The following is an 11996-nucleotide window of genomic DNA, read 5'->3' on the forward strand; positions in this document are numbered from 1 at the left end:
GCGACTACATTGCAGCTGTACCCTTGGCTATCAACCGCGACAATACAACCATGATTAAGACTGCAGCATCCAGAGTCCCTCAGACAACACCTGATTTTAGAATTAGGAAGAGCAAGTTGCTCTTTAGGGGGCTCATGCGCAGAGCGCCTGTTCCGACAGCATTACCAAGTGCGTGGATCAGTCTTGCCAGCTTGCTAGAAGGAAAACGAGAATACCCAGCGTTAGGAGGTAACAATACAGACAGCCTCTCGCTATCTGGCCAAACCGCAAGCAGCAGAACAGACTAACTTAGAGCAGCAGCCCACTAACAAAACACAATTGGTCCCTGGTTTCCACAGAGTCCCAGTTCCATCCTAGATGAGAAATTCTGATTTACAATTTCCACTCTGAACAAAGAGAGATGCTTTTCTGAGCACCTGAAACAGACTCATTCTGGTTGCAACAAGCTTTCCATACCACCTCCGAGGAAGAGTGTCAGCCAAACTATTACCTAGAAAGATTTAGCTTGCACACGGTGAGAGAGAAGCAAGACCAAAGCCTGCTGGACCACATCTAAGAGACCACTGGCAACACACGACTTCTGGCAAGCAAAATCTCTCTCTCTCTCTCTCCTGGTTCCATAATGGATGTTTAGAAAGCAATGCTTCAGCTGGACTTGGATGACTGAGGAAAGGAAAGAATTCTAGAGCTTGCTGTAAAAAAAAGTAGACATAACTAACAAAGCTGCCCAACGCATTGAAAGCAGCAGGTTGCAAAACTTCAGAGGCTTCTGCACACACACAGCTATGTTCTAAAGTTGCCATATCGATGCATTAAAAAAAGCTTTAATAGTGGCAAACCCACCTTTCACTCCTAAAGAAACGTACGCCACCCAGCAAAGCACGAAAGTGCTGTTAAAGTCAAACTATGCTTTATAGCCTGGCTCAGGGGAGAACAGCTCAGCCCTCTCTGGGAGTTTAGGGGCATCCCTTTACCTCAGGGTCTGAGAACTCACTTGCTGTTGGTGCACAAGACTGAGGGGACTGACCATAATGAACTGCAATACACTCTCAGTAAAAAACAAGATCATCAAAACCCCAGAGGCTTATGTTGCGCAGCCACCTAGCTAAAAGGATTTCATTGCCAGAGAAGCGTTACATTTGAGTAGTTTGCAAGAATTCTTTGCCAGTCATCCACAGCGGCCACCAGTGCTGGAGAGAGATGTGAGACGCAGCATTGCATTGGTGACTCCCTTTGCCTTTTACCAATACTTTATTGCAAAACAGCCTGGACTTCGTAAGAGATTGGAGGGGACGAGGATGTCTTCCAATAAATGCCAGATACAGTTTCCTCAGGTAGCCTACAGCACAGGTCAAGAAGATGGGACAACCTCTGATGGAGTGAGAAACTTTTGCTGGTTTAGGACCTGAATCAAGAAAACAAAGTCCCTCTACCGGAAGGCTCCCTCTGAACACAGGTTACTGGTGTTTCTGTTCACTGAAACCAAATACAACTGAAACCTGAACAAAATGCCTCCCTGTTGCAGTTTTACTTCATGTAAGGCAACGCCTGTTCCCACTTAATTCTCACTGCTTAAAAGTGGCGCGGGCAGCAAGCTTTGGCACTACAGCTGGAACACCTGCAGCAAGTGTGTTCCCCCGCATACGTCTGCAGGAGAAAAGCGCTGGCACATACCGTTCCCCATTAGTTGGTGGAAGCCATCAGCACCGTTCCTCATGCACTCAACGGGTCAGGAGGATGCAGTCTTGGCAGGGACGCCACTCGGAAGCCAGTTAAAAGAGGCTGAGAAGTGAACTACTGACTCAAAGTGTGACCCAGTCTCTTCCCTCATTTGCTCCAAATGTGGTACAGTAAAAATCTGTAGTTCAGCATTTTGATGACAGCACAGAAGCAAGCAGTGAAACACTGCTGCAGGAGTCTGTCCTGTGAGTTTTCCAGCTGAAGGCAGCACAACGTTGAAAAGCCCCAGGAGCAAGCTGGTCAGCACGCATTGCTGCTGCTTCTGAAACCGCCTTCCCTACCCACCACTGCTGTCAGTGAGACAAGTGACACCACCTTCCATCGAAAACAGCTTCTCACGGGGAATCCCAAATTCCTTTCCGCCAAAAAGCTTCACAAACCTGCTCCTCTGAGGGTTTCGAGTACTGTGTAACACTGACTGAATCGCCAAAACGGAAAACTCACCAGGATGGCTAAAACATGTACTTTTATTTTCACACTTCTGACAAAGGAGTGCCTGAGTCTCAGAAAGGAGAAAAAGCATGAAGGAGCCCTCCATCTCTCAGGTCGTGATCTGTATCATCTTCACCACGTGTCTCTTGCTTTACATCAACACCTATGAGCAGCTGTCTCCCCCTGCATGTGCAGTAATCACATTACCAGTAACAGGCTCTACGCCTCTACCTCACAGATTAAACACCCAGGCAGTTTTATGGTGATCATTCAACATCATGCTAGGAGAGGAAATTTTGAGGTGGACAGAATTTTAATGCCTGTGGAGGAAAGAAATTATCTGTACTTCCAGCTCAGGCATGACCGTGGCTGCAGTATGGACACCACTCCTTCCTCCCAGCGCATGGATCTAGTACCATTTCAGAACAAGCCAGCCATCGGTGAACATCCAGGACTCTAACATTTACGTCGTAAAAAATTACGATCCACGTATAATTACAGCAGCACTACTAGAGACACCATCCTCACCACTGCTTTCCATTTCAAATCTCAAGTTTCTGCAACTTTCAAGCTAATGCAAATTTATGGAGTAAACTGTCAATGTGCATCTAATACACCCTCAACTTTTACGTCTCAAAGTTTCAATTAAATGTTGGGGACAGGGAGGGAGCTCTGAACTGACAGGCACAGAGATATTTAACAACTACGCGCAAGCATCTTTTACACCAAATATCAACGTAACGAATCAAGAAAACACAACCAAATTTCCCTTATTACTGAAGTGCCATTCACATCAAGCAGAAAGGATAACACGCAGTACAAATACCACCATTTTCAACCAGTTATAGCTTTACTGTGCAAAAAGCGTCCCCCCCCCAACTCTTGCGGTGCCAAAGCCAAGTATTGTAACATTGCTCCCTTAAAGCGAGCCGGTTTCAAGATAACTCAGTGAAACACTGAGCTCCCGCAGAAGTCAAGGATTCGTACCGTACAAAGTCACCAGAAACCCAGGGAGTACGCGATGACACCCCAGCATTCAGGTACCTTTTAGGTGAGAAATAAAGTCTCCTATGTACCACAAAATGGCTAAGGAGACAAGGGAAAGACCCAAGCATAATACTTGCGCTGGACTGCTACTTTTTTGTTACGTCAAATTTTGATGGTAACACACAACTTCAACAGGTACTTACATAAGTGAACACCAGAATGCAGCATGCCACCAAGAGGTCAAAAAAATAAGCACGCAGAGCAGAAGTCATACATAAAAAGGTAACACAGCTTCTTCCCCTAATCGCTGTGGGCTCCTGAACTCAAAGTGACATCTTGGAGCTTATTCCCGATGCAGAATGCCAACTCAGCTGAAGAGCGTAACTGGCTTGGTTCAGGGAAGACCCTCAAGCTTGTGTAAGAGAAGGGTGCGAGTGCCAGGCAGTTATTCAAAGGACATGGCAAGCCCTAGTAAGCAGGGGCCTTCTGGAAGCCCCCTTCTAGAAGAACAGCTGCAGCCAAAGCGTGGTATGACACGGGCCCCAGAACTTCACCGTTTCAGCACCAACACACAGCTGCCCTCTCCTCTAGAGAGACCACAGGCAGCACCCACCACACGCTGATTTCCTAGATGTGCTCGAGCTCTTTTCACATCCCCCGCTCCCACCCTGCAGAGAAACCGCACCGCAGGAGAGAAGAGCTTGTCCTACAGCTTCTGGTGATGGGCAGTGCTGGCGTGATCTTCACTATGACTGTAACACCTGCAGAATAAGTCACCGGTCAGGAGAACTAGGTCCTTCAACGCAAACACGCTTTGTTTCTTGAGCATCACCGAATGAAAGAAACCAACTTCGTGAGCCACCTAAATCTGACTACTTGGGAGTATTCCCTCTCCGAGTACACTAGCACATGCTGCAAATTTAGAGTGAGGGAAAGCGTCCGGGGTCTACCCCTTCCCTGCTCGTGAGTGGTCAGGTGAAGGTCAACCTACAGACACCAAGCCACAAAGATCTTTTATCCTTACTTTCCACTGTACGTAATGTTATTAGACAAAAGTTTTTAGTAGCTAAATAGAAGAGCGATGCAATAAGTAAAATGCTTAAGATCCAAAAGACCCTGTCTACATCAGCTGCTAGCACCAAGAACATATTCAACCTATTTTATTTTAAAGCAAAGATGCCCTAAAGGCCAAACTCACAGAGATCTTTCAAAGATGTTTTAGAGGGTTTTTTGAGATGTAAAACCATACTTTAAGACAAATGGAATTAAAGAAAAAAACACCCAACAGAAAACCAACCCCATGTCAACTCAGGAAAAAAGAAAAGAAACATAGCAACTCGCCTACCCCCGCATAAAAACCTCCCGAGTTGTTAACTCTGCGGTCAGGTTGGTTAGCCAGATTTCAGTCATTTCTGCCACTGAACTAGCGCTTGTGAGACATTAACTTCTTTCAAGTAGACCTGGTAAATTCCATTGAACCTAGTCTATTGCAAACAGAAAAACGTGCAAGTCTCCTAAACCACAGCCTTTAAGATAAGGTATTAAGTAAAAGGGATGCTGGTGGGCTGTCCGAGTTAAAACCCAAAGCGCTGTACTGGTGAGCTTGAAAGTGTTTCCACAATCAGCTCTGCGCATGCAAACACGACCCCCTTCCTCCCCGCACCGCAGCCTGCTAGAGCTGGAACTCTGCAGCCCAGGAATTACTCTAGCTCAGCCGCAACTGACTAGCTCCGCTTCACGGCACCCAGCAGAAAACACCAAAACCAAGCCGGAAAGACAGGAAAAAACTGTATTTTTATGTGTGTTTTAATAAACTCTGATAGTGCCAGCAATGGAAAAGAAAAGCAACTGCTCTTTAAAGGAGCAAAATACAGGCAAAGATACGCTCACCTGCTCCACAGCTGACAATCTGCCTGCAGAAGAAGAGACAGAACTGGCCTTTCAAAAAACAATAAGGCACTCCTGCTGCAAAGGACCCGGGGAATTTTCTTGCTGGCGCAAGGACGCAGCTAACAAGTGATGCAAAACAAGAATCGGGGGAAAGGAACGCTGCAGCTTGTAGTAAGTAACACACCCCCATCGTGTCTTCCCTGTTCTGTCAATAGGTGGGCTGCTGTCAGACTCTTGCTCTGGCTGCCTTAGAAAGGCTTAAAAAAAAACAATTAAAAAAAAATGAAGGCAGGAAGAAGAGCAACTCAAAAAAAAAAAAAAGATTAAAAAAAAAAAAAAAAAAAAGACAGCGCTCTGGGTGCCAGCGAACGGCGCCCGCACCGGGCCCCGCTGCCCCGGGAGTCTGGCCGGGCGTCCAGGGCAGCGAAAGGGAGGGCCGGTGCGCGGCACCCCCCGCGGGGCACACGCAGGAGGGGCCGCCCCCCCCCGAACCCCCCACCCGGCAAAGGACGCGTTACCCCGCGGAGCATCCTCCGCAACGGGCAGAAACGAGAGCCCGGCCCCGCGCCCCGCTTCGCCACCCCCGCGGGGAGAGGAGCCGCCGCCGCCCCCCTGCCCCATCCTACCTCCCGGTGGCGGGGAGCGCGCTCCTCACCCCGGCGGAGAGCGCGGGAGAGGGAGCGGCGGGAGGAGGATAATGGAGGCGGCGGCGGCGGCAGCGGGGAGGACACACCGGCGAAAGTCGCGTGCGCGGGGAGGGACCGCGCGGCGCGGAGGCGGAGGGCGGCCGGCGGCACCCACCCGCCCCGCCAGGCTCTCCCCCCCCGCCCTCCACCCCCCCGCCCTCCCGCCGCGGGGAGGCGGCGGCGGCGGCCCGGCGGCGGGGCGCGCCCTTTGTGCGGGGAGCGGGAGCGGCGGCGCGGGCCCCGAGGGCGCGGTAGGTGTGTCCGGGCGGCGCGGGCAAGGGGTGTGCGGGTAGGGGGTGTGCCGCCCGCCGGGGCGGAGCGGGGATGCTGCGGGCCGGGACCCGCGGGCCGCGCCGCGCCCGCCCTCCCTCCCCGCCGCCGCCGCCGCCGCCGCCGTCGTCGTCGTCGTCCGCCCCCTCCCCTCCCCCCTCCCCCCCCCGCCCCTCCTCACCTCTCCGCTGCCCGCCTCGGCGCCGCAGGCCGCGCGGAACCGCCGCAGGTTGATGCCGATGGCGGCCGAGACCTGGAGCGCCGCGTCGAAGCCGGGTCCCACCCCGGCCGCGGGGCCCCCGGAGCCGCCGGAGCCCGGCGCTGCCCCGCCTCCCCCGCTTCCCGCCGCCCCGCCGGAGCACGGGCCGCCGCGCTCCCCGTCGCCCGCCGCCGCCGGCGCCGCCGCCGGCTCGGCGGCTCGCAGGCTCCGCACGGCCGGCACCCGCAGCCGGGACCCCCCCAGCCCCCGGCGGCCCCAGCCGCCGCTGCCGGGCCGGGCAGGGAAGCGCCACCGACCGCTGTGCGCCATCTTTACTGTGAGGCGACGAGCCAGAGAGCGGGGCCGGGCCGCGCCCCGCGCCCTGGATAGCGCTTCGCCGGCCCGCAGAGGTACTGCATAACAGCGGGTGCCATGCAGGTTGCGGGGCCCCGCCATCCCGCTGCCCGGGCGCCTGGGTAAGCCATGCGCGACGGGTGCTAGCCCGGAATAACGCTGGGCGATATGCAGGGCCCCGGGCCCGAGCCCCAGCACGGCCCCCCGTCCTGGATAGCGCAGCCTCCTGCCGCCGCGGTTCCTCATAGCGCGGAGGGCCGTGCAGGCGTGGGGCACAGCGCGAGCCGGCCCCAGACCCTGGTTGCCGCATAACTGGGCCGCAAGCAGCCTGAATAACAGCGACGGCAATGCAGAGCCAGAGCGCGAGCCGCCGGCGCCCGGGACCGCGCATACGGCATAGGCCTCTCTGCCAGCCCCCTCCATAGCGCCAGGCCGTATGCGGGGCGCAGGGCGCCGGTCGGCGCGGCCCCGGGCCCGGCCTGCGGCGGGAGACGCGGGCGGGCGCTCCGCATACCGGCGGCGCGCAGCCAGGGCGCGGGGCCGGCGGCGAAGCGGGAGGGTGGCGGGCCGGGCCGGGCCTCCCGGGACCCCCTGACAGGGCCCCTCAGCCCCCGCACAGGGACACCTCCTGCTGCAGCGGCCCTTCTCCCGGGCCGGTGCGGAGCTGAGGGCCTGCCCGGCAGAGGGGGGGCGGCCTGGCTGACGAGCGAGCCCCTCTCCGGGGGCGGGGAGAAAAGAGCCACCCGGGTAGGGGCGAGGGGTACCGGCGCTGAGGTACCGTGAGCTGCTGGTTGCAAGCCCTTCCCCTCCGCGTCCCCGCCCGCCTCCCATCCCCGTCCCGCTTGCCTGTCCGGCCGGGTCAGTGTCCCGCCAGGTGCCACCTCCAGGAAGAAGGTAATAGCGATGGCACCAGGCTGGCAGCTCCCTCTGGTCCCTGGTGTCAGACCGCCGGCTTGCCTCCATCTTGTACAGCACAGCAAGAATGGGGTTAACATCCAACAAGTGCCCGCTGTGTTCCCTGAGAAAGACAACACTGCAAACACACGGTTGTAAAACCCCTCTATCTGGGGAATGTAAAATACCCGTTTCCTTCAGAGCTCATCAGCTGAAGGGAGAGAGTGGCTGAGGGGGAGAGAAAGGCTGTTTGCTCCATCTAGAAGCAACCAAACAACATCTGCGGTGTTAAAGATGACAGAAAAGCTTCTGGAGCCCATGGGGTTTACTGATGCTGCTTCTGCTTATTTCACACTTGATGTGCTGCCGGGGTTCTGCTTTGGGAGCAGGGCTAGGGTGGCTTCTGATGAGGACTTCCCAGGAGGAAAATCAAAATTAGATGGTTCCTGTCTCTCTTGGAAGTGTGAAAGGGACTGGAACGTTTCCAGGCTCTCCTGTGCTTGGCTCGTCCAGTTTAATCCAATCCTCCCCGAGGCCAGTTCGCCAGCCCCTGTGACCCAGCGTGGGTGTGCGAACCACAGCACAGGGCTCTCTCGTGAGCCCCTGCAACCTTCAGCCCCAAGAGAGCAGCACACAGGTAGGAACAAGTCGCAGGGTGCAGGCAGGCCTTTGAGTGAGATCAGGCAGACTTGCTCTCAGGGAAGTTCTCTTGGGTCCAGAAACCTTCTGCAAGTTAAGATCACCCTTTAGATCCCACGTGTAACCTCTCTTGTCTATCCCTTGTTAAGGAATATGGGCTACAGATGCCCACTGAGGGGCCCCGACGGGTTTCCCTCACCACTATCTATCTGTGGGGCAATGGGTTTGTGAAGACAGGAGCTAAGAGCTCCTGGGGAGGGCCAGTTTTGGGGGCTGTCGTTCACCCTCGCCAGTGCCTGCAGCTGCCGCTCAGCCATGGTGTTTGGCTGCAGGCCTGGTGAAATTTGCCAGTGCCCTTTGCAAGAAAGCATCGCCTCCTCAGGGGGGGAGCGAGGAATCGCAAAGTCCTCGGCAGCAAAGGAAGCAGCAGGAGCACCCAGCAATAAAAGAGGTTTTCCGGGAGCGCTGCTGCTTGGCCACATCCAGCAGAAACGGCGGTCTCCTGGACAGACGTGTGGGGAGAAGTGAGTGAGTGCAGGACACCAAGTCTGGGCAGGGAGCTAGAAGCCCAGGTCCCGCTGCTGCTCCTGTCGCAGACTTACCTGGGGAAGCTGGTGAGTTCATCTAGCCTCGGTTTCCCCATCATGTGGAGGTGACCTGTGACCAATTGTGACCCACAGCTGCTGGGTCAGAAACCTTTCTTTTTAACAGGGGGAAAAAAAAAAAAAAGTTTTCCATTGCTGTCAGCAATGACCTTCTGGTCACTAAATATGAAGTGTGTGAGCTCACCTGTGCTACCTGTCAGGAGTCCAAGAGGCTTCTTGCTGTGATGAAGCGTTGAGAAAGTCAGCTCTGCTGCATGGAGAAGAGAAACGGCTGTGCTCCTGGTGCAGCCACCCCAGAGATGTTTGGGTCACTCGGGGCAGCCAAGCTGGGGGACTGTGGGTTCACCAGGGAGCCAAACACGAGGCCCAGAGGAACAAAGGAGCAGCCGATACAACAACAGTATCGACAAGAAGCAATGCTGACTGGGAACCATCTTCTAAGACAACAGAAACAGTTAAGTCCTACCCCAATAGGACTGCTGGCTTCAGAGAACTCCTTCTAGAAATTATTTTCTGAAAACGCATTACAGTGCAGGGGACTCGCCAGGTTTTTGTATACACCTCTCCACAAGCTGGTTGAAAACGAGCCAGCTTGTGGATTTCCCGACAGCTTACACCTCCAGCCGGCGGTGAGCTAAGATGACACGTACAGTAAAGCTCTGCTTACCTTCAGAGGCTTCCACTCAACAAGTCGCACCCCAAACCAGCAGAATGGTGTGGAATAGGGCTACATACCCTATGATATAAGCCACGGCAGATAGCTTTTGATACTGTAAATAAAGTACTGGCGCTTTCTTTCTGGTTCCCGCTAGCTGATGTGACATACGTTCAGAAACATAATGAAAGCGTTTGCACTCTCAGTTTGAAACCCAGGCTCTCATGCCTTCCCTCACACTGTAGCTGAGGCACAGTGGTCATCCAAAGGAGTGGTAATGACCAGCAGCGTCACCAAGCCAGCTTTAGTACCGTCTCAGGGGACCGGCCTCCAGGCAGCCACCCCTCTGAGGAGCCAATCTCCACTGCCAGCAGTGCGACCAGGTTGGGGAGAGGCTCACACCCCAACTGCCACAAAAGACCACGACAGCTCGACATCGCTTCCTGGCTTTATTATCACAGACCCTGTTACAGACTTGGGACCACGGCACCAAAGACAGCGTTGTTGAGGATAAGTCTTCAGACATTGTACCCGATCAGGCCGCCCTTGCCTATGATCTCCCCAATGTAAAACCACATCAGCACCTCCGTGGCCACCAGACCGTTCCTCAGCGCTTCCTGAAAGAAAAAAAAGCCACCGGTTAGATCACTGGCTCCTGTGACAGCTTCCTTCCTCGCTCCTGTAGTCAAGCTCCACATATGACTAGCAAAGCTGTCAACCAATTCACAAGGCAACTGTTTAAGCAAAAAAACAAAAGTGCAACCGAGCGTGTATCATGTTCAGCCACCCCTCAACACTGTGTGGTTAAGGCGATTCTAAAATGTTCAGCACAGTGTCAGTTGTCATTCCTGTGGGGTTTTTCTTGTATGGTTTTTTTGGTGGTTTTTTTTTGTTGTTTTTTGTTGGGTTTTTGGGGGGTTTTTTTTTTGGTTTGTTTGGTTTTTTTTACAGCTGTTTCAAGAGATCACTTCCCAAGCCATCTATGTGGGAAACACTTCAATTTCAAGGCCAGCCAATGACACAGCTGTTCCCAGCAGTTGGGCTACATCAGCTGCCTACTGATACTCTCTTCCCCGAGACAGATAATGACAGGGGCCTGAGGAGCACAAGCACAGCTTAGTCCAGGTGTGGAAGAATTAAGGCAAAGCCAACACAGTAAAACACTTTCAGTTGTCAATCCCTAAATTCCTTGGGCATCAGGTCTCCTTGACAGCAGCGCCATTGCTTCCTGTGGCACAAGCAGAGCATTTCAAGCTAGCGTGCCAGCGGTTAAGCCAGTTCTTGGAAAATACGGCTCTGAACACCTCTGGCTCATAGAATACAACTGGCAGGGCCTGAAGCAGCTGCAGAACGCATCTATTCCCCAGCTTATCCAGAAAAAAAAAAAAAGATGATACGTTTTTGTAAATATAATTTTTTGGAAGTCTGGCACCAGACAAAGCACATCTTTGGAGTGTCAGGTGTAACAGCAGCCCAGGTGGCAGAGACCCACTGCAGCACGCATCAACTCAAGTGGGGACCAGTCTCACAGCGGGCAGGTTTGCAGGGAGCACCGTGTGGACTCATTGCTATGCGCTGGTTGCACAGGAGAAGAGGAGGAGGACGGCAGGCAGTCAACCTGAGCTGGGTTCTCTGCAGGAGCAGGTAGGAGAGAAAAAGCAGAAAAGCCCCAGGAAAGAAATCAGAGCACTGAGGCGACAGGACGGCTCTTGGGAAAAACAAAGGAAAGGTCCATCGCGAAAGAGACCCAGATCTGCAGGGGACGGCCCTTCCTAACAGCCAAAACCCACAGAGCCCAGGAGCAGGGAGTAAGATGGTCACAGCTAGGAACACGGGCCTCCACTGGCCAAAGAGGCTCCAAGCCATAGGGCAAGCCTCAGCTGGAGCCTCGGCCGGAGCCGGAGCAAAGGCAAACCCTCTCGACGCCCACTCCCTCCTCATCCCGTTGCCCTTCAACACCCACCAAAGGCCGGTTTCGGCCTTCGGGCGCAGACACCTTTCAGGGGACGGATCCCAAAGGTCCCGCGCAGCCGGTTCCGGGCGGCAGAAGACGCCCGGGAACCGAGCCGCAGCGGGAGTGCTTTGAGGGCGGCAGGAAGGCCGCCGCTCCTGAAAGCCGGCCCTCGGTACCGCCAGAGCCCTGCCCTGCTCCCCCGCTCCCGCCGTTACCTTGACGGTGAGCTGCGCCAGCCTGCCGGTCTGGAAGCTCCTGACCAAGGCCTTCATGCCGTCGATAGCCCGGGGGATCTCGGCGGGGGTCGGCGGGGCCAGCTCCACCTTGGCGTAGTACCAGAACGTGGCCAAGCGCGGCTTCGAGTACGCCACGGCAGCTGCCGGTAGAAGGAAGGGGAGGGAAAGGCGTTTTCCCAACGGCGGCAGAGGCACCCCCCACCGCCACCGCCCGGACAGACCCCCCCGCTCCCCGCTGCCCAGCCCCCGCTCGCTCACCGCTGAGGAGCTGCGGCCCGCGGGTAGCGACGCGCTGCGCCAGCCTCTGCGCGGCCTGCGCCATGTTGCGGGCTCCCGGCTGAATGTCACCCCGCCGCCGCCGCCGCCTGCGCGCGCCGCAAGGACCCCCGCCGCCGCCGCGGCTGCCCGCGCGCCGCCTGCCCGCCTCCCGCCCGCCCGGCAGGCGCCCGCCGCCG

The 11996-nt window shown here is 55.4% G+C and overlaps 2 protein-coding genes and 1 long non-coding RNA gene across 5 annotated transcripts in view; 1 reads left to right on the plus strand and 2 right to left on the minus strand.

Annotated features, from left to right (window-relative positions):
- KMT2A (lysine methyltransferase 2A) overlaps window positions 1-6557 on the minus strand; it is a 49383-nt gene extending 42826 nt beyond the window's left edge. For all 3 annotated transcript variants that reach the window (XM_069787851.1, XM_069787852.1, XM_069787850.1), the window contains exon 1: window positions 6187-6557. In XM_069787851.1, the coding sequence (XP_069643952.1) occupies window positions 6187-6534 (348 nt within the window). In that variant the 5' untranslated portion in view covers window positions 6535-6557. The remainder of the gene's footprint in view (window positions 1-6186) is intronic.
- Window positions 6551-9491, plus strand: LOC138686160 (uncharacterized). Its single transcript, XR_011325515.1, has 2 exons — window positions 6551-8705; window positions 8897-9491. It is a non-coding gene; the product is annotated as an uncharacterized lncRNA (long non-coding RNA).
- Window positions 9492-9781: 290 nt separating this feature from the next.
- On the minus strand, window positions 9782-11962 carry ATP5MG (ATP synthase membrane subunit g). The gene is made up of 3 exons (XM_069787859.1): window positions 11800-11962; window positions 11521-11681; window positions 9782-9968 (listed from the first exon to the last, which is right to left on the minus strand). The coding sequence occupies exons 1-3, from the start codon at window positions 11861-11863 to the stop codon at window positions 9870-9872; spliced, it is 324 nt and encodes a 107-aa protein (XP_069643960.1). The 5' UTR covers window positions 11864-11962; the 3' UTR covers window positions 9782-9869.
- Window positions 11963-11996: the final 34 nt, after the last annotated feature.

The sequence above is a fragment of the Haliaeetus albicilla genome, chromosome 7, assembly GCF_947461875.1.
Source record: "Haliaeetus albicilla chromosome 7, bHalAlb1.1, whole genome shotgun sequence".
Classification (NCBI taxonomy): domain Eukaryota; kingdom Metazoa; phylum Chordata; class Aves; order Accipitriformes; family Accipitridae; genus Haliaeetus; species Haliaeetus albicilla.